Source organism: Labrus bergylta, chromosome 11 (genome assembly GCF_963930695.1).
Source record: "Labrus bergylta chromosome 11, fLabBer1.1, whole genome shotgun sequence".
Taxonomy (NCBI): domain Eukaryota; kingdom Metazoa; phylum Chordata; class Actinopteri; order Labriformes; family Labridae; genus Labrus; species Labrus bergylta.
In genome coordinates, this window is record NC_089205.1 from 10,059,247 (window position 1) to 10,081,594 (window position 22,348).

The 22,348-nt window shown below is 45.9% G+C and overlaps 1 protein-coding gene across 1 annotated transcript in view; it reads left to right on the forward strand.

Annotated features, from left to right (window-relative positions):
- The first annotated feature begins 393 nt into the window (after nt 1-393).
- The window catches only part of zgc:153039, a 53,269-nt gene continuing 31,314 nt past the window's right edge, over nt 394-22,348 (forward strand). The window contains exons 1-6 of the mRNA XM_020636846.3: nt 394-909; nt 5,303-5,437; nt 6,138-6,275; nt 6,402-6,710; nt 8,916-9,023; nt 9,102-9,213. Coding sequence (XP_020492502.3) covers nt 690-909; nt 5,303-5,437; nt 6,138-6,275; nt 6,402-6,710; nt 8,916-9,023; nt 9,102-9,213 — 1,022 coding nt within the window. The 5' untranslated portion in view covers nt 394-689. The remainder of the gene's footprint in view (nt 910-5,302; nt 5,438-6,137; nt 6,276-6,401; nt 6,711-8,915; nt 9,024-9,101; nt 9,214-22,348) is intronic.

The window sequence follows — 22,348 nt, forward strand, 5'->3', positions numbered from 1 at the left end:
GCGCACCCCATGTACGGAGGCCAAAGTCCCGGGTTCAAATCTGACCTGTGGCTCATTTCCTGCATGTTGGTCCCCACTCTCTCTCTCCCCAATTTCTAACTCTACCCACTGTCCTTTTTGTTAATAAAGGCATAAAAGCCCAAAAATAAACCTAAAAATAAAAAAGTTTATTTCTTCTCTTTTTCTGTATTCGACGCCGTTATGTTTGTCTGTGCAGCACTTTGCTCAGCTGAGACTGTTTCAAACGTGCTTTACAAAAAAACTTGTCCTGACTAGTGCACATGCTTCACGCTCTTCAAAAGCTTTTATACTGAAAGTGTCGACCGGATGTTGTTTATGTGATTGACGTCGCGTGACGTGTGTACGTCACATGATTTCTATTTGAGAAAAAGAGCAGAAACGCATCAGCGGCGGGCAGACGGTGCAGTTTTATGAGTGAAATACCTCCAGGAGTTAGCGCTGCTCATTTTAACAGACTGCTTTAACAGAAGTTGTTTTTTTTACACATATTGAAAACTCTTATTTCTTACTTTCTAACCATGTAGCGACGTTATTATGGTTGTGTTTTTACCGGCTGTCAATCAGGAGCATCTTAGAAAAACTTCCTCGAAAGTGTCGACTTTTCTTCTGAGACAGCTAGCTTGCTGGCTTGCTTTCATTTTGAGCACTTTATGAAGTTGTGAAGCGCCATGGCCGAGCGGACTCCTCTCCTCCACTACCGCCTCTCAACCAGCGTCAATGAATCCGACCGGCCGGTGCCTCTGGCCGGGCAGGCTCCGGAGCAGCGCCCGGGGACCCCCAGGCAGAAGCCGAACCAGCAGAGACAACCAAAAAAGCTGTCCATCTTCTTCGGGGTGGTGATCCCCACCTTGCTGTCGATGTTCAGCGTGGTTGTGTTTCTCAGAGTAGGTGAGTGATGTTCATAACAAGCCTCCACTTAAATCTCTGCACAGCGTTTCGTGATGTCCAAATCAGACCTGCACAACAAACCCCATTCAACATTTTAGTCATTTAACGATTCCAAGGATGTCACTAAGGGTCCTACATTTATAAAACTAATTTACCCTCATTAGGATACCTGAATAATTTGGCATGCATGAAAAGTTGACTTAACATCATGATCTTTGAGTAATGATGGAGGAGGCCACTGGGAAGAAAACCAACAAACTGATTTGATTTAGGTACAAGTCCAAAGGCGAAATATTAGAATCTTCTGTCCCCAATAATTTGTTATCAATTTACTTTTGATGTTTGGACCGAGATGCATCTTAGATCTCTGAGTTCAGTTCAGACCGTTATTTTTAATTTGAAATATTTTAATGAAACCCAGAGGGGAGCTTTTGGTTTGACACTCTGTAATCCAGAGAGATGAGAGATGTCAGAGTCGGGCCGCTGCACAGGGAACACACCTGAGCTGTTGGGGGTTCGGTGCCTTGCTCAAGGGCACTGCAGCATTACTCAGGGAGTGACCTGGCACCTCTCCAGACTTTGGTCCGGGACACTCCGGCTCCAAACCCTCACAGACTTACCCCCTGGAGGGGAAATTAAGCCGCCGTGGGACGGAGTTAGGTGTGCACTGAGAGGTTATCACACCATGAGATACAAGTCAATCAGAGATGGGTGACTCTTCCACATTAAAAGGATTCAGTCTGCAGGAAGCGGAGTCTCTGCAGACTCTGTGTTAATGTGCTTTAAAGAAACACTTTAGGTTTCATTCACACCTTCACTAAACAGCTCCAGGATCCTTTATGTATACATGGCTGCATTGTTGACGTTTGCAGGTTTGATTTTGTGGAGTTTGAAGTTAAATGCAAAGAGAGTTATTTATCTGTGTGGTGTCGTTTCATTTGACTGAGAGAACTTTTTTGTGTCTTCTTTATTTCTTAGTAAAAGTTTGTCTGATTCCATCACATCCGTCTTTTGAGTTTGAATAATAGCTACGTGTATCGACATGTTTGATAACACTTTTCTAACTGGACGTGTGATGCAGAACCTCATTTTCTTTTTGCACACTTCCCCAGTCTTTAGCGAGTTTGTCCTCTGGAACTAAAATTTAGTTTTTACAAGTTCTGGACCTTCCTGAGATTTGCCGATGGGTTGGATAAGTCGGGGATGATTGAGCTTTTAAGAGATTTACTTTTTAATATTAAAGTTTCTCCAAAGTGTGAGCACCAACATGATGTCGTAATGTATCAGCACTGACTTCTTTTTATTGGAAAAACAAATGTACCATGTATCAGAGAGAGAGAAGTTTCTGCAGAAACAGGAAGTCCTGAAGGGCTGCGAGCTGAGCTGGTGCTAAAGTTAGACTGCTTAGCTTGTGCTCCACTTAACGTTAGCAGCAAGGTTTCTAATGGGAGCTGGATTATTAAGATTGTTTAAACCCTGAAGGGGGGGGGGGGGGGGCGCTATGTTGACATTACCTGTTTCACTCTGCAGTGGACCCACATAGTCTCTCTCTACACACATCCCTCATTATCTGTGTCTGAGTAGAGAGTTGGATTTGGAAAATCTTTATTAGAGTACTGTGTTCATTCTGTGATGTGCCACCCTTCACAGGAAGTGGCAGTGGTTTCATTGTGGATGTGAAACTGTTGTAAAAGTAATCAGCTGTGAAAGCTTCAACATGAGGACGAAGGAGATATCTTAGAAATCATCGTGCACTTATGATCAACGCCAAAATTCTCCCAAGCAAACCGATCGGCAGTACATCCGTATTTAACATAAAATAATCTGTTGAGTCACACATCATTGTAAAGCATGTCTATAAAGGTAAGTAAGGGACACACTGTCCTGTGGATATGTGGCTCATGTGACGCCTCAGAAGATAAAGGTGGAGCGGCTGTTAGTCACAGCAGGAAGCTGCTGCTGCTGGGATTTAAATGTATAAACAGAGTACAAAGTGACTCTGAGGTATTCTGTCACACTCTGATCGAAGGCACATGACTCTTTCTTAGTAACGTTTCACTCATGAGCCTTTAACCCTCCTGTTCAGAGCGCCGTTTCAAGCCGTGATATTTAAGTGACACCTCTCCTTCAATCTGAATGTCTTAGAGGCATAATGTTGGGAAGAAGTGACCCCCCCCCCCCCCCTGTACCGTCTTCAAAGGTAGTGACAGAGGAGAGATGGGATCAGCTGAGCCAGCGGGGGAGAACAGCGCTGCGTGTGTGTGTGTGCATGTCTGACTGTGTGTGTGTGGAGCTCCCGCTGTGCCGTGATCCCACAACCCCAAACACAATGTGACCTCACAGACTGGGACGCCGATATTTCGCCTTCTCAGAATTCAGAATCAGAACGTTAAAGACGTGATGATGGATGAGGGTAATTACGGCTCTTTTGAAGAAATGCCATCTGAAAAAGGTTGTTGCCAATATCTGAACTTGTTTTGTTGCACAAGTTAGAGAGGCGATGTCAGGCGGACTTTTTCCGAGCTTTGGCGGGATTGAAAACTGTCAAATCCCGTCAGGCCAGTGGCTCAGAGTTCTTGATTGAACTGGTTCGTACAGAACATCTCAGAAACGGTCTTTGGTCGGAAGAATTAAGCTCAAATTTGAGTCATAAATATCCTGATAAATACTGATTAGTTTGAGCTTTGTGGAGGAAAGAGGCTGAATGTAACTTCTACCAAAGTCCAAGTGTGATTTTTGATTATTGCAGTAATTCCTCTGAGCTGTAATTAGGGACTACAGTAGTCCCTAAAACCCTGAATCAGCCAACATCAGTCCTCCAATGTAGGCTGGGAACCAGACTAATCCACAAGCCGGTGTTTCATTTGCTGCGACGGATCCGTCTGGCCTCGCTCACATTTATCGATCTTCATCCGGCTTAATTCAAGCTGGACCAATCACAGCTGCTAAACTATTACAGGGCAAGTTGAATACAAAGTCATGCACAACCAAGACGGCTCCCTGCTTCCAATGTGGAAAGTTTTGAGTTCATTGCATGACTTTTCTATGTCTACTTTGATGGATGCATGGGCGGAAGGATAGAGAGCCCGACTTATTAACCAGCTGGCCAATAATAGTTGGTTGAAAGCCTTTGTTGTCCTTATACAACATAATGATAAAAGTAAGTCCTGGCGGTTTGCGCAAGTATTCACCAAAACACTGGACAAAAAAAGCACCTGTAGGGAGAGCCGTGAGCCACTGCATCCGTGCACACCGCCATCTTGGATCAAATATCGGCCGATATTAGCATATAACGTGACTATGGCTACTTTAATCAATGATATGTGCCGATGTTACTCAGTTTATTGAGTTTAAGTTTAGAGTAAAGATTGAAGATAAACCTCAGAAAGATATCAGCTGATATTTATCAGTATTGGAATCGGCCCTCATTATCCCGTATCGGTCAAAACCTCGAAATTATATTGATTCTTTGGACAACAATGTGGTGTTTTCAGACGTTAATCTGTTCCTGTTTAAATCCGTTACATTTCACCCAAACCCAGTTAAACTGTAAAGTGCCACATTTTTTAGATTAAAGAAGCAGTATGTAACTTTGACACCTTGTTTTTAAAATGGGTACTGCAGTCTAAATTCTAAACATTGTGTAGAGATCTGTCTCCCCCCCCTCCCCCCCTCCTCTCTGGAGTCGATGTTCACGCAGGTTGCCATGTGGTGTTCACTGAAGCTTCAGTGTTTATCCAGCTCTGCATCGGTCTGTAAACCTTTCTGTGTTCTAACCTCTCTCCATTTTTCAAAAGCATCTCCAATATTGATCCTAGTTTGAGCACGTTTCTGTTCGTGGAGCTTATTAGAAACATGCAGAGGCTTTTTAGGTCGGGTACAATCACTTCTATCTGAACCAGTTCTCTTGCCCGCTTCCATCGCTGAAACACCTGTTGGTTTGACCTGATAACTGCTCTCATGTCTTGCAAACCGAGGGGTGTCCAAAACGGCCATGTGGGGGTGCCTTAAAACCGCCTACCTGTACAAATAACTGGATGGATTAATTGATAATTGGTAGAAGGTGGATCAAAAAAACATTCCAGGAAAGTAGATTTGCCTTTCACTCTGAGGAAGTAGAAATGTAACAATGAGTCATTTAGTGCGAAAGCAGATGGTGGCTTTCATATGATGCAATAAAAGATTCCCAGAGTGAACTGATGGTAAACTTCTGCAGTCTCTCTTTCCAACACTCAATGGCTGTCAGAGTGGCCCTCATGCCACGCTGTCGTTTCACTTCCCAGTGAATTCAGCTTCTCGTTTTTATCTGCACTTCTTCACAGGCAGCAGTTCTGCTTCTGACCGGCTGACCTGCTTTTATTCTGACAGTTTCTGTCTTTGTTGTTCCTCCTAGGGTTTGCGGTCGGCCACTCTGGACTCTACCAAGCTATCGCCATGTTCCTGGTGGCCTACTTCATCATCTCCATGACTGTGCTGTCCGTCTGCGCCATCTCCACCAACGGAGCCTTGGATGCTGGAGGAGCATACTGTATCCTCAACACACACACTCACACTCACACACACACACACACACACACACCAGTCCTGGCCCACATGTAGGGGGGTGTTAAAACGGAGGTTACCGTCCACACGCTCAGTTCTCAAAAACATCTTTGTCCACATGAAAACAAAATCTAACTGGACCATCGTGTTGATGATACCGACCATCAACACGATGGTCAGTTGGAGTGTTCCAGTCGGATTCTCAGCAGTGTGAGCTTCCTCTGGCGTCTCAGCTCCGTCAGTCCTCTGCAGCAGATACACAAAGCTTTTGTTTCTGCAGGATGTTGGAGCACTGAGCATCATATCACCACAGAGCAGATCGAGCAGGACAGGAAGTCAGGCACCGAAACGACATCCTGTTCATTTTCAGAATAAAACACTCCGTTTTGAGGGCTCAGAACAATGACCTTATGTGTGTTTGCTGTTGTGTTTATACGGTTTTATACCACATACATCGTATTATCTCACGCTGTCGCGGGTGTAATCTATCATTACCGCGGGAATTCCTTTTTTCTCGCCACACCAGCCTTGAAAAGTTCCCCCTTGAAAGGTTCCAGGTACTTAACTCTACTCTGATTTTTATCTGGACTCAAACCCTCTGAAAGGAGACAACCAGCCCCTTCATACCTCTAAAGTAAAGACTAAATCTCTCTATCTCTAAAGTCAGTCTCCTTAACTTCGATCAGACATGATAAGTCGAGCGCTGGGACCGGAGTTCGGTGGCAGTATTGGCATCATGTTCTTCTTTGCTAACGTGTGCGGCTGCGCTCTCTATGTGCTGGGTCTGGTTGAAGCCATCGTGGCCACCTTCGGAATACCAGAAGGTGAGTTCAATATTTTATAATGATCTCCAACGGGGACGGTATGGTCAAGCTATTCAATCAATGTTTACATTAACAAATCTCTCCCCTCGTCTTTCCGCTCATCACATCCTCCCTTGACCCTTCTAGATGGGACGCTGCCAACGTCCCACTTCCAGGTCCTGCCATCAGGCTACTGGTGGTCTCTGCTGTACGGCACGGCTGTCGCCCTGGTGTGTCTGCTTGTGTGCCTGGTGGGCGCCCACATCTACGCCAAGGCCACCTTCATCATCTTCCTGGTTGTCATGTTCGTCCTGGGCACCATCTTTGTCAGCTTCTTCACCGTGGGACCTCGCACCATCACGCTGCCCGGTTCGGCTTTCTTCAATGGGTCCGAGTTTCCCACCACGGGCAACTTTACGGGCTTCAAGCTGGACACTCTGCTGTTTAACCTGAAAGGTAAAGGGGGTGTTATTTACTAGATTATAATCAATCAACAACATAGACGACGAGGGGAGGACTGGTGGTGGTTTGGTTTTTGGGAGTTGCAAATCGAACTAATCCGTCTAAACGTGTTGAGACTTCAGCTTTAAGTGAAGTTCAATCAATGTCGGCCAATCACAGGGCTGGCATGGAGTCAGCAGTTAACCTAACGAGCATGTCTTTGGACTGTGGGAGGAAGCTGGAGTACCCGGAGAGAACCCACACATGCACGGGGAGAACATGCAAACTACACACAGAGAGACTCCTGTCAGACAGGGATTCAAATCGACAGCGCTAACCACTGAACCACTGTGCAGCTTCATGTCACAATCACCTCGTCAAAATAAGAGCAGTAGGATTTATTTCCGTATTGTTCAGCTGTTATGGTGATAAAACTCATTGTGCCCCTTGATTGCCACACGGCCGTTATGAACTTAAACTTGTACAAATCTTAATTTTGGCATCAGGCCAATGGCAGACTTAAAGACAGGACCTACTTCATAAGTAAGTAGGTCAGAAGTGAACCGCAGTGGGAAACAATGTCTTGTGGAAATTGAATCAATTTTCATTCTATTGCTGTGAACCGGTTTAGCTGCGAGTTAAGCCGGGACTCAATAACAAGCCCTGTGTTAAAGGGTTAAAGTGTAAAGTTGGATTGGAAATGCAGCGAGGAATTATATAGATTTATTGTTTAGTAATGACAGATTTGAACTTTTTAGGCCTTTAATCTTTTATTTTTGAATGGTTGCTGGATGAAGATCCGAGGTCGGGTCGCGGTGGCAGCAGGCTTCTTAGTCAACCCAGATTTTCCAGATCCTCCTAGGGGGATTCTGATGCGTTCCGAGGCCCGTCCCATCTCAACGGGCTCCTTTCAAGTAGCGGCTCTTCTCCGAGCTCCCCCTGAATGTCTGAGCTCCTCCCCCTCTCTCTCAGGCTGAGCCCAGACACGGTCACTACCCAAAGATCAAGACCACAGTTGAGGGCTGGAACGAAGATCGAGCGGTAAACAGAGAGCTTCGTCTTCAGGCTCAGCTCCCTCTTCACCACGCCCGCATTACTGCAGACACTGAGCCAATCCGCCCGTCCATCTCACTCTTACCCTCTCTGTGAACAAGACCTCGAGATACTCGACCTCCTTCACTTTCTTCACTCCTTCACTAAAGCTTTATACAGGAACCTGCTGTGGTGACGAGTTCTCTGCACTGTTACGGCTGATCTGAACATGTTCTCTGCTCGTCCACGGACAACTCACCACTCTGTACTCTGTTTGCAGGAATTTATTTTTCCACTCACATGATTCCTTAGCTAAGTGGCCTTAATGGAGGATGAATGCAGACACATGTGAGAGCTATTATACTGTCAAGCCTTGAATAATCCTAAAGTCACACTGAACAGGTCACAAACACTCAGACACACATATCAGTCTATAACCACGTATCTCACTTCAAAGAGAAAAGAATCATCTTCATTTATTCTGAAATCCTCTAACTTAACTCTTAAAGGAGCAGAATAACCGGAGTGAAGAGGCGGTGCTTTGCTGCTGTGGTCGTGTTTGACTATCATGCCATCATACTTTGTGCTGATTGGCTTAAAAGTAGAACTTTTGGAGTTGTGTCTGAACATCACAGTAAAAATGTGTTTGGTAGGGTTGAGCAAAGTCTCCTCAGCAGCTTTGGTTTATATTTCAGCTGGAGACATATTGGTATGAAGTCTGACTGTTTTGGTATTGATTGTATGTAGGATGCACTGCTGCATTAGTTTAACATTGATATCGGCCATGTCGACAGATATCAACACATCAGTGAATAATGTGGCATGCACCGATGTCAGTAGCCAGGGGCGTGTCCAGACTCCACCCCTTTAAACTGGGGTGGCCTGACGTTTGTGGGCGCACGCAGATAAGTGACTCAAAAACAAAGATGCAAAGAGCAAAGTCTTAATTTAAAGAACTTACCTGGGCTGCTGCTGCTTCAAAATTTCTGTTTGTTAGCGTATCTGATCTTTGCTGGTCCAGGCAACAGTAGACGAGCAGCTCCATGTCCTATGAAGTCAAATGACTTTTCTTTGTGTAGTCACATGTTGAGGTGTGGAGGCGAGCAGCGACGTTCTGTTTGAAGAGTGACGATGCTGATAATAAAAAACACAACAACACTGACTTCCTGCTGTTATCTCCTCCAACAGCTGACTACAACGTGGATTACACTACAGGAAATATGATGACCTTTGCCACCGTGTTCGCTGTGATGTTTAACGGCTGCACCGGCATCATGGCAGGATCCAACATGTCAGGTCAGTGAAGCCGTTTATAATCCTTTAATGTGTGTGTGTGTGTGTGTGAGAGAGACCTTATATCTGTCTGTCTACCAGGTGAACTGACCAACCCGAGCTACTCCATCCCCCGCGGCACTATCACAGCCGTCATCTTCACCTTCATCATCTATAACCTGCTCAGCGTGCTCGTGGCGTGCTCCTGCGACCGGTCAGTGTCATACAAACACACAAGCACACTCCTCATAAACACACAGCCGTGGGAAGGCCGCGACACAGATCCAAACAAAGTCATTAAACCTCTGTGTTGATGACGGCGTGACGGCGGCGCTGTAGAAACAGATACAGCAGATCAAATCCAATACTTAGTGAATATCACATAATGCAAACAGGGTTCATTTTCTGCTTCAACAAACACAACTGAAGCGTCAGTGAGAGCCAATCTCAGAACCATCTGTGCTGAGTGCGAGCGTTATCCAACGCCAGGTGTCCGATAATCCATCTGCACAACGGCAGCATGCATGGATGAAAGTGGACAATATGATAGAGACTTCTACTCTGTGAAACAACGAGCAGTGTGACTTCATCAGGTCGACATTGGGTCATCAACTGTGATGGAGTTTTACGTCTTTACATGTTTGTCAGGGGAGGTTGAGCAAATTCACCCATCACTGCTAAAAAAATCAGCCGTATTTTGCGGGGGATGGGTGCTAATGTCCAACCCTGACGTGTATAAATATGTGTTTCTCAACCCTGAGTTGGATTTGGAGACGTTCCCAGTGCCGGATTACTTTCCCAGTGACCGATAAAGCGACGAGAACTCAGCTTAAAGATTAAGAAAAGAATCAAAGAGGACCCACCACGCTTCTTAGACCGGCTCGGGTTGTAAAACCACCTCACAGTCGTTTAGTTTAAAGGGTAACTAAACCCCAGCGTTTCAGCTGAAGTGCATAGACCGTGGAAATTCAAATAATGCCATTCGACCGTTGCTGTATTAACAGGGATTGGGGAGGGGGGGTAAGACACGCACACTCTGTTCTTTGTGCTGTCACCATCAGCTGTAACATCAAGCGGTCTATGTGACACACACAAAGAAACTGATTTAGCTCGGTTATTCAGCCATGAAGCGATGACACTTTAGAGACAAAAAGGTGGAGGACTTCTCTCCTTCAGAGTCTCCTGTAGACCAGGACCACAGCAGTCCAGGGTCAGCACCTCCAGATCCATGTCTATCGGACTATGCTATCTCTGGGTGGGGAGTGACTCTTTTAATTGAAGTATCTCAGGGTCTCCTTCACAGTGAGGGTGAGACAGGCGGATTGGTTCAGCGTCAGCAGTATTGCGGGCGTCGTGGTGAAGAGGGAGCTGATCTTCGTTCCAACCGGACGCCTCCTTTTTGGAGGTTTTCTGGGCATGCCCAACTAGAAAGAGACCCTCAGGGTAGACCTAGAGATCAACTAAAGAGAAGAACATACTGGAGAACAGGAAACATAATGCAGCAGGTTCATTAGAGCACGGAGATCGTAGAGGTGGCGTGCAGACAGTCTATGGTCGTGCAGCGATCACAGGGAATAAACGTCACCACCCCCTCCCACTCGCTCCAGGTGAATTCTCCTGAATATATCCTGCTGTGTTCTATCATCAGCTCACTCTGACTTTCTGCAGAATAAATACGAGGAGGCTGGAGGAGAAACTCCGGGTGAAGAGAGAAACATTCAGCTGTTTGTGTTCACACATGACGCTCAGCAGGAAAATATCAGGAGTGTTTCAGGAGTTTTCTGCAAGTGTGAAAGCAGCTATATGAATGTGTGAAGTGAATGCATGAATTAAAATGATTATAGAACAAAGACGAGCTCTTCTGTGCGGCCGGTGTCACTCCTACTTGATGTCTGACCATCTCGACTCTCAACTCGAGTTCTGTGATCATTAATGATTACGTGTTTCTCACTGCTGAGTGGGAGATGGAAACTTTCTGTGTGGCTGGCGGTTACTTCCCCACTGACCAATAAAGCTTCTAGAAATCGGCTCAAAGGCTAAAATGCTAATCATAACGGACCTGGTCCAGCGCTCAGACCGGCTCAGTTCTCACACTCAAAGATTAAGAAGGTGAAGTTTGTACACAGCCAGCAGGAAAAGTGAGATAGGGAAGTGATTGTAGGGTGATGTGAAGGTTATGATCGATACAAATTAATGATTTATGTCTGAACCCATGACATGGATACACACGTTTAACATTAACCATGTGGTTAAAAGGACGGGGACAGGACTTCAAACAGTAGCCAGAGGGACCCTTGAACGACAACCCGTCTCTAGGGTTCCTTAAAACGGACAGCTCTGCAGTGGGATGGCGGACAATACTTTAACAGGACTCTTAAGGCCGTGTCCACCCAACACCTTCCACCCTCAGTCCCCGCCCTCTGCCCTCTGCCCTCCGCCCTACCAATGAGGAGAGAGCGTTTGCAGCAGGTCGCAGCCACCTGGAGAAACAGCACGCTGCCCAGCACCTTCTTTTAGTGCTCTGCCTTTTTTTGCTCGGCTTCTCCGAGGGTTTCGCCTTGTATGTTTCAACTTTTCAGAAAGGTGCTGTTGACATCACCGGCGCTCTTTTCAACTCGCCAATCATCCAGTAGCTAATGGGGTCCTTGAACATTTGAACTCTTATCATGATTATATCCGTCTCTTATGGCGAGGAGGAATCTGGAAGCTTTGTTGGTGACCAATAGTTTCTCCTCAGTGATGAATAATAAAACTGCAAATCAGATTTCATAGAAGCCGAGCGCTTAAGTTGAAAATCTTTCAACTTTTCAGAAAAGCGCTGCTGATGTCATTGGTGCTCTTTTTCCAAATGATATGCCTAGTATCTTTTCCTCCTATGGATCGTGTCTTGTACCCATATCCTCCTCGCTCTGTGTCTGATCTCAAATATAAAACATGCAGTAAAAAGTAGCAGAGCAGTGTCGGTCATACAGCGGCTGTTGTCAACAGACTGTTGTGATAGAGACAGGACGGCTGTGCAGCGCTTTTCCTCTCAGCGCACAAACGCTTCATGCAAACGCTCCCGAGTGCACAGCCAGCGCATTTCAGCCCGGAAAGACACTGGGTGGACACGGGGCCTAAGCACTTTGATTACACCTGAGAGTCAAAGGAAACACAGATGTGCAGAGACATTTTAAAATGACTCATGCAGCGTAATCCTGAAACCTTAGCTGTTAGCATGGGGCTAACAGCTAACAATGCATCAGGCCGACAGGAGTGTTTCCTCACTCTTCAGAAGGTTAGAGCGTTAAAGTCTTAACCTCAAAGTGGATTCTTTCATGTTTGTTTTCCCTCGCTCTGCCTCCCTCCCTCACTCTCTCTCTCTCTCTCTCTCTCCATCCGTCTCTCTCTATCCTTCTTAGCTGAGCGCCAGCGTTCAGTATTGATGCAGCTCCAAAGTGAGTGTTGCCAAGGTGCTAAACTGACATGACAGGGCTATAAAAGAGCATCAGAGATCAATAGTGCTATCATTTACCCCGCCACACAGTACTCCCAGTTTTCACTCAGAATAACACATTACACCAGGACTGTATGTGTGTGTTCCTTTCATCCTTCACTTATCAGAATATCTTTACTGTATGAGGAATCAGTTATGTAGAGTATGCAGCTTAACTGGGAGAGCAACAAGGCGAGAAGCAGAGCGAGAGTTTTCAAGTAGTACCAAGTCACCACTGAGGCCCCCAACTCACATGACCCCAGACGGCCCCTCACATGACTGTGTGTGTGTGTGTGTGTGTGTTGCTTGTTTGTCAGCTGTCACAGGAGAATCAATTGGGAGCAGGTCAGAGGAGATGAGCAGAGTCACTAATCTAAACACATGACGGCTCTGGAGCTGCATGCCTGAGTCTGCGCTGTGACAAGCCGATGGAGATCTCTGTTAACATTTTACTCCTGATACCTGATACATGTGACATCATGCCATGAGCTTGATGTGTGTGTGAGAGAGAGAGAAAGAGAGAGAGAGAGAATGCAAGGCTTCTGTGGAAACCTGGTCACAGAGCACATGACTCACAGTAGAGAGGAAATGTAAAACATTTTTGACACTGGGCAGGATGGGAGGGGTGGAGGGCAGGGGGGTTAAGGGAGCCCTAGAGGCAGCTGGATGAGTAAACCATCCACTTCCTCTAAGCAGAGTTGCATATTTGATTATGAAATAGAGAGGGAGTGATCTCTCAAGGGTGTAAAATCCTGTTCTATTGGTTTCATGCTCAGGACGTCACTTCCCGTCTTATCTTCGGTCAGCTCGGGGTCGTTTGGTTTATTTAGGCTGACCAGAATTGATCTGATATGCGTGTTATCTCACCAGAGTAAACCTGTCACCGTGTCTTTGAAGTGCTGAAAAGAGATTTACAAAGTGTTTCCTTGTTCCTGCTCCAGTGCAGGCCAGGTGTCTGCGTTTGTGATCTTTGACCAGTTTGTTTTTAAACGCTGATTAAAGCTGGAAAGCAAGAAAAGGTCAGTTAAAGATCCAGTCAGGAGCTTTCTCCTTCAAAATAAAATACAGACTTATGTAGGGACTTTCAAAATAAAATACAGACTTCTCCTAAAGTTAAGCTCCTCCATTGTCCCTTCTGGGCCTCCATACATGTGTGGTGGTGACTGTGTCTGCAGAGACTCTGTCCTCTGACTGGATTTAACTGTTCTGCTTTGTTCTGGTTGACTCGGGGAAGTTTCTGGATGGAGCTGGTGTGTTTCCTCCTGCCAGTGACTGGAGGGGATGAGCCCAGGAGGAGGGGTCCATGAATGTTGTGTTTACAAACATTTCTACTGACTGCGCCTTTAAAGTAATCGTTTGGAAGGACTTATATTTCTCAGTGTTTCTTATCTTGCTGAAAGATGTGAATAAATCTCACCATGTTGTGTTATCTCTGCTCCGTTGAAATGCAGGCTGGAAGTTATTGGTCTCACTTCCCCAGATAAACACAATGGGCTCATTGTGCTGAGTGATAAAGGTAAATCGACGTTATGTGTCAATGACAGGTCAGCAGACACGATCAGGAGAGGAGGTGTGGGCAGCAATCGGCCCCGTCAGTGAGCAGTGACTTTAAATATGCAGCTCTTCTTCTTCTAATGGTGGAAACAGAAGCGTTTTGTGCTTGTTTGTTTGTTAGCAGAGTGCTGAAGAGTTCTTCTTCTGCTTGCAGGAAAACATTCTCATTCAAGGCTGTTTCTGCTTCATTAAATTAACTCAGTCCTGGAGGAAATATGACCAGCAGTCCCCAAAGTGCATCATAAAACATTATTGACTTTCTGTTAAAAAAAAAAAAAAAAAAGGAATTAGAGGAGGACTAAAATGTATCACGGGTCAGAGATTAAAGTAACATCGTTTTACTGAGTGCAGATTGTTCCAGAAATAAAGACGACTCAAGTCATTCATTATAAGAAGAGGGTCACAAAGTTACTCACAAAGAGAATATCTTCATATCTAAAGAACTTTCTTATACAAGGAGCATTGAGGTCACCCGTCTGTTCCTGCAGAGGGCGCTGGAGTCCCATCGATGGCGGTCTCCATGCTGGAAATGCTGTCTCAGTCTAACTTTCAGTCTAACCTAAAGACAGGCTGAGAGCTGGAGGTGAGGCAGGTTTAAGCCTCCTGACAAACAGTTACACCGCACCCACCTGTCAATCATGTCAGCTACACGGCTTATTGTGAATAACTCTTATCCTTCATCAAATCAAAACGGATGAGTCATCAAAACATTTACCCCCCCGTACAGTGTGTGTCGATCGAGACATGAGCTAATCAGACCTGTTTGATTTTTTGAACCAGGCTGTAAACATGTTAATCTCTGCTGTAAAAACAGGCTTTTTGAATGGGTTTGTATGTGACTTCTTGTGCTTCTGCAGCCAGCCTCTAGTGGACACTCAAGGAACTGCAGGACTTTACACTTCTGCATCGGCTTCATTATTCAACACTGGAGGTTGCTGCTTGGTTTTAGGAAGAGATTTTAAAGAAGACAATGAGTTTATCTGTCTGAGAGTTCCTCGGTCACCTTTTGTGATCAGTCGAGATCGAGGAACCACAAGTGTGCCCCCTGCTGGAGGGTCAGGAGGCAGCCGTGAGACTCGTAGGGATATAGCAGGTCTCAGAGTAAAGCCTGGTCATCAAGGCGTAAAGAACAAACAGTAAGATCTTAAAAATCAATTCTAAAACTCACAGGTAGCCAGGACAAGTAACCAATAAATAAACATATTTTCATCACACATGATCATTCCTACGGTAATAAAAAGATGAACTGTACACATGATTTTAAAAGTGACTTTAAAGGCAGGGTTGATAATTTCCTCCAGATCCACTTTTTTGATTTTGGTTGAAATTGTCTTTAGGTCCTGACAGAAATTAATAACTCATGTTCTCTAAGAAAGGAACAAAGAAAATCCATCATCTGTAGCAGCTGTAAGCCTGTACAAACTTTGACCAATGTCTGCCTAGAGGTACCAATCTGATGAACCAATCACAGCCTCCCTGTCTCCCTGCTCGCTCTCTACCCCATGCATGCACTAACCCACACTCAAAGCATCACTGATGACAGAGTTTATACTGTGAGTTTACTCACCGCTGAATGAGACATGAGATGACGTAGTTTCTACGCAATGCAAGAAATGAGCCGAGGTCCACTTCTGCAGCCACGGCGCTCGCGCATGTAAGTGAGGGGGCGTGGCTTTTAAGGGAGCACAGAGGGGACAGTGTGGGTGTAGACGGAGCACTGAGGGGATGCTACTTTCAAAATCATGCTAGTTTCTGAAAATTACCAACCCTGCCTTTAAAGCAATTTCAAACTGGAATTCTACACGACTCATCAGAGGATTTGTAAATCCCTGACTTCAAATAATGTGGGCAATGAAAAACAATGTCAACATTTTAATATCAGCTCGAGCTTGTTGATGTTCTGGAGGAGTTAAAGCTGCTAACAAAAATAAATGAATAAACTACAATGTCCTCGGAAAAAATACATTACGTGACATATCACTGCAGGACCAGGGACCTGTTAATGTTTGGAAAAGACTCAGGAATGTGACTTTATTAAGATTGAAATGGTTCAAACAAACTTGTAAAGCCTGCAGTCAGAGTCTTCACCTTTTCATAATCTAAAACAAAATGCATGAGGAGAATTCAGTCCCTGTTGTAGTTGCAGGAGTCGTCCACAGAGTGGCAGTCCTGCTCTCTCTTTGCCAGTGCAGCCATGCTCCATTTAGTAGGAAGATTAAGAGTGACAAACTAACCTTTACATGAATTTCTTCTAAATTGCCACCCTCTGCAAATTCTAGTTCTGCATCGTGGCTTTAAAAGGCAGAGTGGTTAAGAACATTTAAAGTGAATGTCAGGGAGGGGGGAGAGCTGTCCTCACAAAGGATTGTTCTGCACGGTGAGGGGACCTCTCTCTCTCTCTGTGTGTGTGCGCTGATGTCACAAGATCAGTGCCTCCTCTCAGGTGTGAGATCGGGCTTGTCAGTGTGTGCTCATTATAATGAGGTCATTTGACTTTAACTTGAGCTTCGACATCCCTGAACATCAATTACTCTTTTATAACGTCCTTTACGTGCCGTTCTCATCGGTCAGAGGATTCCTGACAAATTGTGACGAGCAGAGAGAAAGTGGGAAGTCGAAGAAATCTGGAAACTCTTACACGCCTTTTCCCTAATCACACGTTAACCTCCTGACACCCGAGCTGTTTTACCCTTGCTCATATTTGGAATAAGTCGGACACATAAAGTTCTTCCACACCTGCAGAAAACTCCTGAAGTTCTCGTGCTGAGCGTCATGTGTGAACACAAAACAGCTGAATGTTTCTCCTCCAGCCTCCTCGTATTTATTCTGCAGTCATGTGTACGTGTGTGTGTGTGTGTGTGTGTGTGTGTGTGTGTGTGTTTTCTCTGCTGCACAGCTATTAGCACTGCAAAGCAAATGGAGCTCATTTTGAATGTAAACGCCGTCCCACTGGCTTCCAGGTCGCTGTTAAAAGAGCGGCATCATATTCCGTGTGTTTTGAGATCATCGCTGATGATGGCGATGAAGGCTCGGACGACGGGAGATAGAAGCGGGGAATCTATTAACCTCATGTGACCAGCCAGCCGACCATGACAGATTGCCCTGTCTCTACTTTATCAAGCCCTGTTTTCCCACTGTGTGTGTGTGTGTGCATTTGGCGTGCGTTCGGCGTGTGTGCGTTTGGCGTGCATGCGTGTGCTAAACCAACAGTGAGTGAGCATGACGACTCGTTTGGTTGCACCTCAGTTTTGTATTGTTTCAGAACTGGTTTCATGCCTGACTGTTAATACCGGGTTCAGAGTGTGGGCTTCTCTGTTTTAGCTTGATTGACTTTTTGTGTGAGACTCTAAGCCCACACGTACACACAGACTCACACAGACTCACACAGACTCACACACACACACACACACACACACACACACACACACACACACACACACACACACACACACACACGTCCTCCTTCCAGCGCCGTGCGTCGGTGACCTGTGGGCTAATCCGTGCTGCGCTGTAGAAGCTTTGTATTAATAACTGACTTGATAATTATATTAATTTGAATCTGCTGGGCTTTCTTTTGTTGTGCTATCTCTGACATGCAGCCTTGTGAATGTGCGCGCAATCTGCACACACCCCCGAGTGCCTCTGTCTCTCATCTCTGTGCTTTACACACACACACACACACACACACTCCTAAAGTCACATCTTTCGTCACAGCTCTCTTCCTTTCTTTAGCGTCCGTCGTCAAAGAAATGCCGCCTGTCTTTTGTCTCTTCGCCCACGCTTCGTCTATTTCCACTCCTCTGTTTCTGTTTTCTTTATTTTGTCACTCTGGCTTCCTCTCAGTCTCTTACTTTGTTCACTTTCTTATCCATTCATCAGTTTCTCAGCAGCTTTAGTACCTGCCTCTCTGCAGCTTCTCTTAAATGCTCTTTCAACAACACAAAGACCTTCATGACTAAGAGGACATATTATCCCCTTTTCCAGTTTTTCAAACAGTCCCCTGTGGTCTAAATGAAACATCTGTGCTGTGCTTTGGTCAAAATATAACATGAATCAAGCACCAGAGGAGGTTTGTGACCCTGTATAAACCAGCTCTCTCAGAACGCTCCGTTTTGGTGTGTGTGTCTCTTTGCAATGAGATTCTGTTTTCAATGAGGACAGTATCTCTCTTCATGTCTTTGGGACTTTGGAATGGTTCAGTTGAACTCCTCCTTCAACAGGAGCAGAGGAGACATGTTTATAAAACCATAAAAAAAAAAACATAAAACGAAATCTCAAATCGCACTCTTTGTGATGCTTCCTTCTTCTGGAGTGTGAAAGACAAAGTGAACATTAACCTCGTGGTTAACCGTCCACCCCATCATCCCTTATTACCTCCTCGTTCTCCGGCTTTCTGCAACACACTGAATCCATTGTTAGGCAACAAGTCCAGCATCCCCTCTCCCCAGCATCCTCTCTCCCCTCGTCCCCTCTCCCCAGCATCCTCTCTCCCCTCATCTTCTCTCCCCTCGTCCCCTCTCTCCTCATCCTCTCTCACCTCGTCCCCTCTCTCTCCTTGTCCCCTTTCTCCTCATCCTCTCTCCCCTTGTCTCCTCTCCCCTCGTCTCCTCTCTCCCCTCGTCCTCTATCTCCCCTCATCCTCTCTCACCTCGTCCCCTCTCTCCTCTTCTTCTCTTCCCTCATCCCCTCTCTCCTGTTCTTCTCTTCCCTCGTCCCCTCTCTCCCCTCGTCCCCTCTCTCCTTGCACCCTCTGTCCTCATTCTCTCTACCCTCGTCCCCTCTCTCCCCTCGTCTCCTCTCCCCTCGTCCCCCTCTCCTCATCCCCTCACAGCTCGTCCCCTCTCTCCCCTCGTCCCCTCTCCCCTCATCCCCTCACACCTCGTCCCCTTTCTCCTTGTCCACTCTCTCCTCGTCTTCTCTCCCCTCGTCCTCTCTCTCCTCGTCTCATCTCTCCCCTCATCCCCTCTCTCTCCCCTTATCCCCTTTTCCCCTCATCCCCTCTCCCCTTGTCCCCTTTCTCCTTGTCCACTCTCTCCTCGTCTTCTCTCCCCTCGTCCTCTCTCTCCTCGTCTCATCTCTCCCCTCATCCTCTCTCTCTCCCCTTATCCCCTCTCCCCTCATCCCCTTTCTCCTTGTCCACTCTCTCTTTGTCTTCTCTCCCCTCGTCCTCTGTCTCTCTCTCTCTGGGCACTATCGCCCCACAGCAGGATTCTTGGCGCCCGTTTCCCCGTTCTCCCTGCTCTCCCTGCTCTCCCTGCTCTCCTTGTCCATCATTCATCCATCCATCAACCCAGCCATGTTCCCTCCTTTTGTTATTCACCCCTATCTCTCCACAGCAGAGATTCTAGTTACTCTCCCCCCCTCCTCCGTCTTCTTTTTCACTGCTGCCCTGTTTGTTTTTTAAGGAGGGGTGCGAGTAACAATGGCGAGGGTGCAGGCCAGGTCTCAGACAACATGTCCTGTCTGGTGACAGGGGGTTAGATTTCGGGCTTTGGATTCAGAATGTGTTGGCAGGCACTCGCTGTTGTCCATGAAAGATGTGAGGCCGTTTATTATAATTGATGAATAAACCACCTGTCGGCCGTGAGCGGTGCTCGGCTCGTATTCTCATCCAATCGTTGATTAGAAAGTTAAAGAGTCGTGATGTCACTTCAGAGATCCTCCAGTCTTCAAATCTGCTGTTTCAGATTTCAATCTGTTCTCTTTAAGAAATCAAACATCTGTCGGGGGTTAATTTACGTTTTCCATTAATTAGATGAATAAGAATTAATTAGATGAATAAGAATACCGTGTTCTACGTCTTTACACAACAGCTGTATGTATGGTTAGAAAGGCCCGCCTGGGGAAAAAGCAGCTGGGAGCACCTGTGGAGCGAGGCTGCATGTGCATACGTGAGACCAAATAAAATAAATGGGGAAACAGTTTAGAGTAAACGTAGACACCTCGCTGTTTCTTTGACAGCTAGATCAGGAGAGAAAATGTCAAAAGAAGCAGAGGTAAAGCATCCTATTTGATTTGATTGGCTGCTTCGGCCAAAAGTGACACTGATGAGCGGTGTGACTCGCCGTCTTGAGCTGAAACGTTGGACATTTTTTTTTGTTTTTATACGTGTCCTAAAAGCCGCTAGAAAAGTGTGTCATGCAGCAGCAGAAAACGGCGCCCGTCAATCGTGCTTAACCATTTGAAAACAATGTTTTTGCTGAAGACGCTTTTCTAGCGACCATGTAAACCATTACACGGTCCAACCAGCACAGCAGCCACAATCTACGCACACATCATACCAACGACAATCTTTGTGGGTTTTAAGATTTTTAACACGTAGTGAAACTACAGATTGTTAGCGTTCAGCGGAGACGTTTACAGCTTTGTCTTTTATCACCACATGTCTGGATGTGAATTTTCAGGTCGATTTTAAAGGATGCTGAGCTTTAGAAGATTTTTGACCTTGAAAAATATAATTTGAGTTTCATCACCACAAGGTCGGCTGTACCTGGTTGTCATGGAGATGTCATTGGAATCGATGATGAGTCCTTTCAGGGCTTCTCGTACTCCATGGTTAAAAAGCTGAGCTCTAAATTAACCTCCAAACTTCTATTAAAATCCTGAAACTGACGCTTAGAGAAATACAAACCCAACGCTTTGTGCTGTTGAACATTTCTCCAATTATCCACGCTGTCCTCACAAGTCTTTCCAATGTCATCTTTTCAACTCCTCAAAAGATTACCATTTTAAAAAAAAGCTTTGATATCTGTCCATAGTTTACTCCTTTGGACGGCGCCCTACCCCACCAGGTCAGTTTCTGCAGCGTGAGCGCAGCCATGAGCAGCTGGACACCCGGGTTCAGATCTCATTTGATTTGGAGCTAATAAAAGAAAACTTACTTTTTCACATTTGCACTTCTGAAAATGTAACGCCTTGTTGTTACCACTTTTTGAAGGTCTTGTCTCGGTCTCAGACTCCAGATTTTAAATCAAGCTGGTCAAGTCCACCACTGATTGGCTCTCTCTCCATGTCAGTCCTGTGATTAAAAGTAAAACTCCTCTTTCTAAAAGAACAAATCAATTCAATTCATTTGTTGTTTGATTTTTATTCCCTGGTAACGACTGCAACCTTTCAGGCGTTACGGTCTAAGTGAACGACACGCCCCCTAAACACAAGATCAGGATTTTCTGGTCTCTGGTCTGGTCTGGTTTCTCTTGTCTTGGTCTCGCCTTGCCTTGGTCTTGGTCTCGGTCTTGTCTTGGTCTCGCCTTGCCTTGGTCTTGGTCTCGGTCTTGTCTCGGTCTCGCCTTGCCTTGGTCTTGGTCTCGGTCTTGTCTCGGTCTCGCCTTGCCTTGGTCTTGGTCTCGGTCTTGGTCTCGGTCTTATCTCGGTCTTGCCCTGCCTTGGTCTTGGTCTCGGTCTTGTCTCGGTCTCGCCCTTCCTTGGTCTTGGTCTCAGTCTTGTCCCTGTCTCGCCCTGGCTTGGTCTCGGTCTTGTCCCTGTCTCGCCTTGCCTTGGTCTTGGTCTTGTCTCGGTCTCGGAGCCCTCTGGTCTCGGGTATGTCCTGGTCTCGGTTAGTGTGGTCTTGACTACAACACGACCTCACAGCATGAAGTCTTCAATCAGAAGACGGTTCTCAGGAGGAAAGACGTCACATAAAGAGACGCTGCAGAAATTCAAGATGGCAGACAAAGTGACGGAGAGCATTAGTGGAAGATTTGAACTGTTATATTTATGCAACAAACCTGCAAGTAAAAGAGTTTAACTCTGCTTTGTGACATGGACAAAGATCCCATCATGTAAAAATCATCACTCTGCACTCCTCAGTATAACATTCTGCGTTCACACCCGGCCCCACCTTCATGCAGAAATGTCACTACAGGGCTGGCAGGAAAAAGTCCAGGTCCAGGTCCTCCTGGAAGGAGTTGTGTGCATGTGTGAAAACAGCACACTATTGATTTTGACAGAAGTTAAACGCAGTGTGTTTGGAGTGAGCTGCTAGCTCCTTATCATGCAACAGATTCCACCTGTAGGAGCGTCAGACGATAAGATAAGGACAGCAGAAACTCCTTGTGGGTTGGACTCTTTCTTTACAGTTGAAGCAGAAAATTAAGAAATCCTGATTTGATACAGTTTAATCTCGGCAGACGCTTTCCTCTTATCTCCGCCTGTTATCTGCCCAGAAGTTATTGTTGTCGTTAGTGTGATGTGACAGCGATTAGCTCGGTCTGCTTCTGTTTTGTTTCACTGGAGGTTCGAGTTCTTTAAGGTACGATAAACTTTATTGCCCCCTCGGGGAACTTTGCCTCGGGCTCAAAGTGCTGCACACAATCAGCTG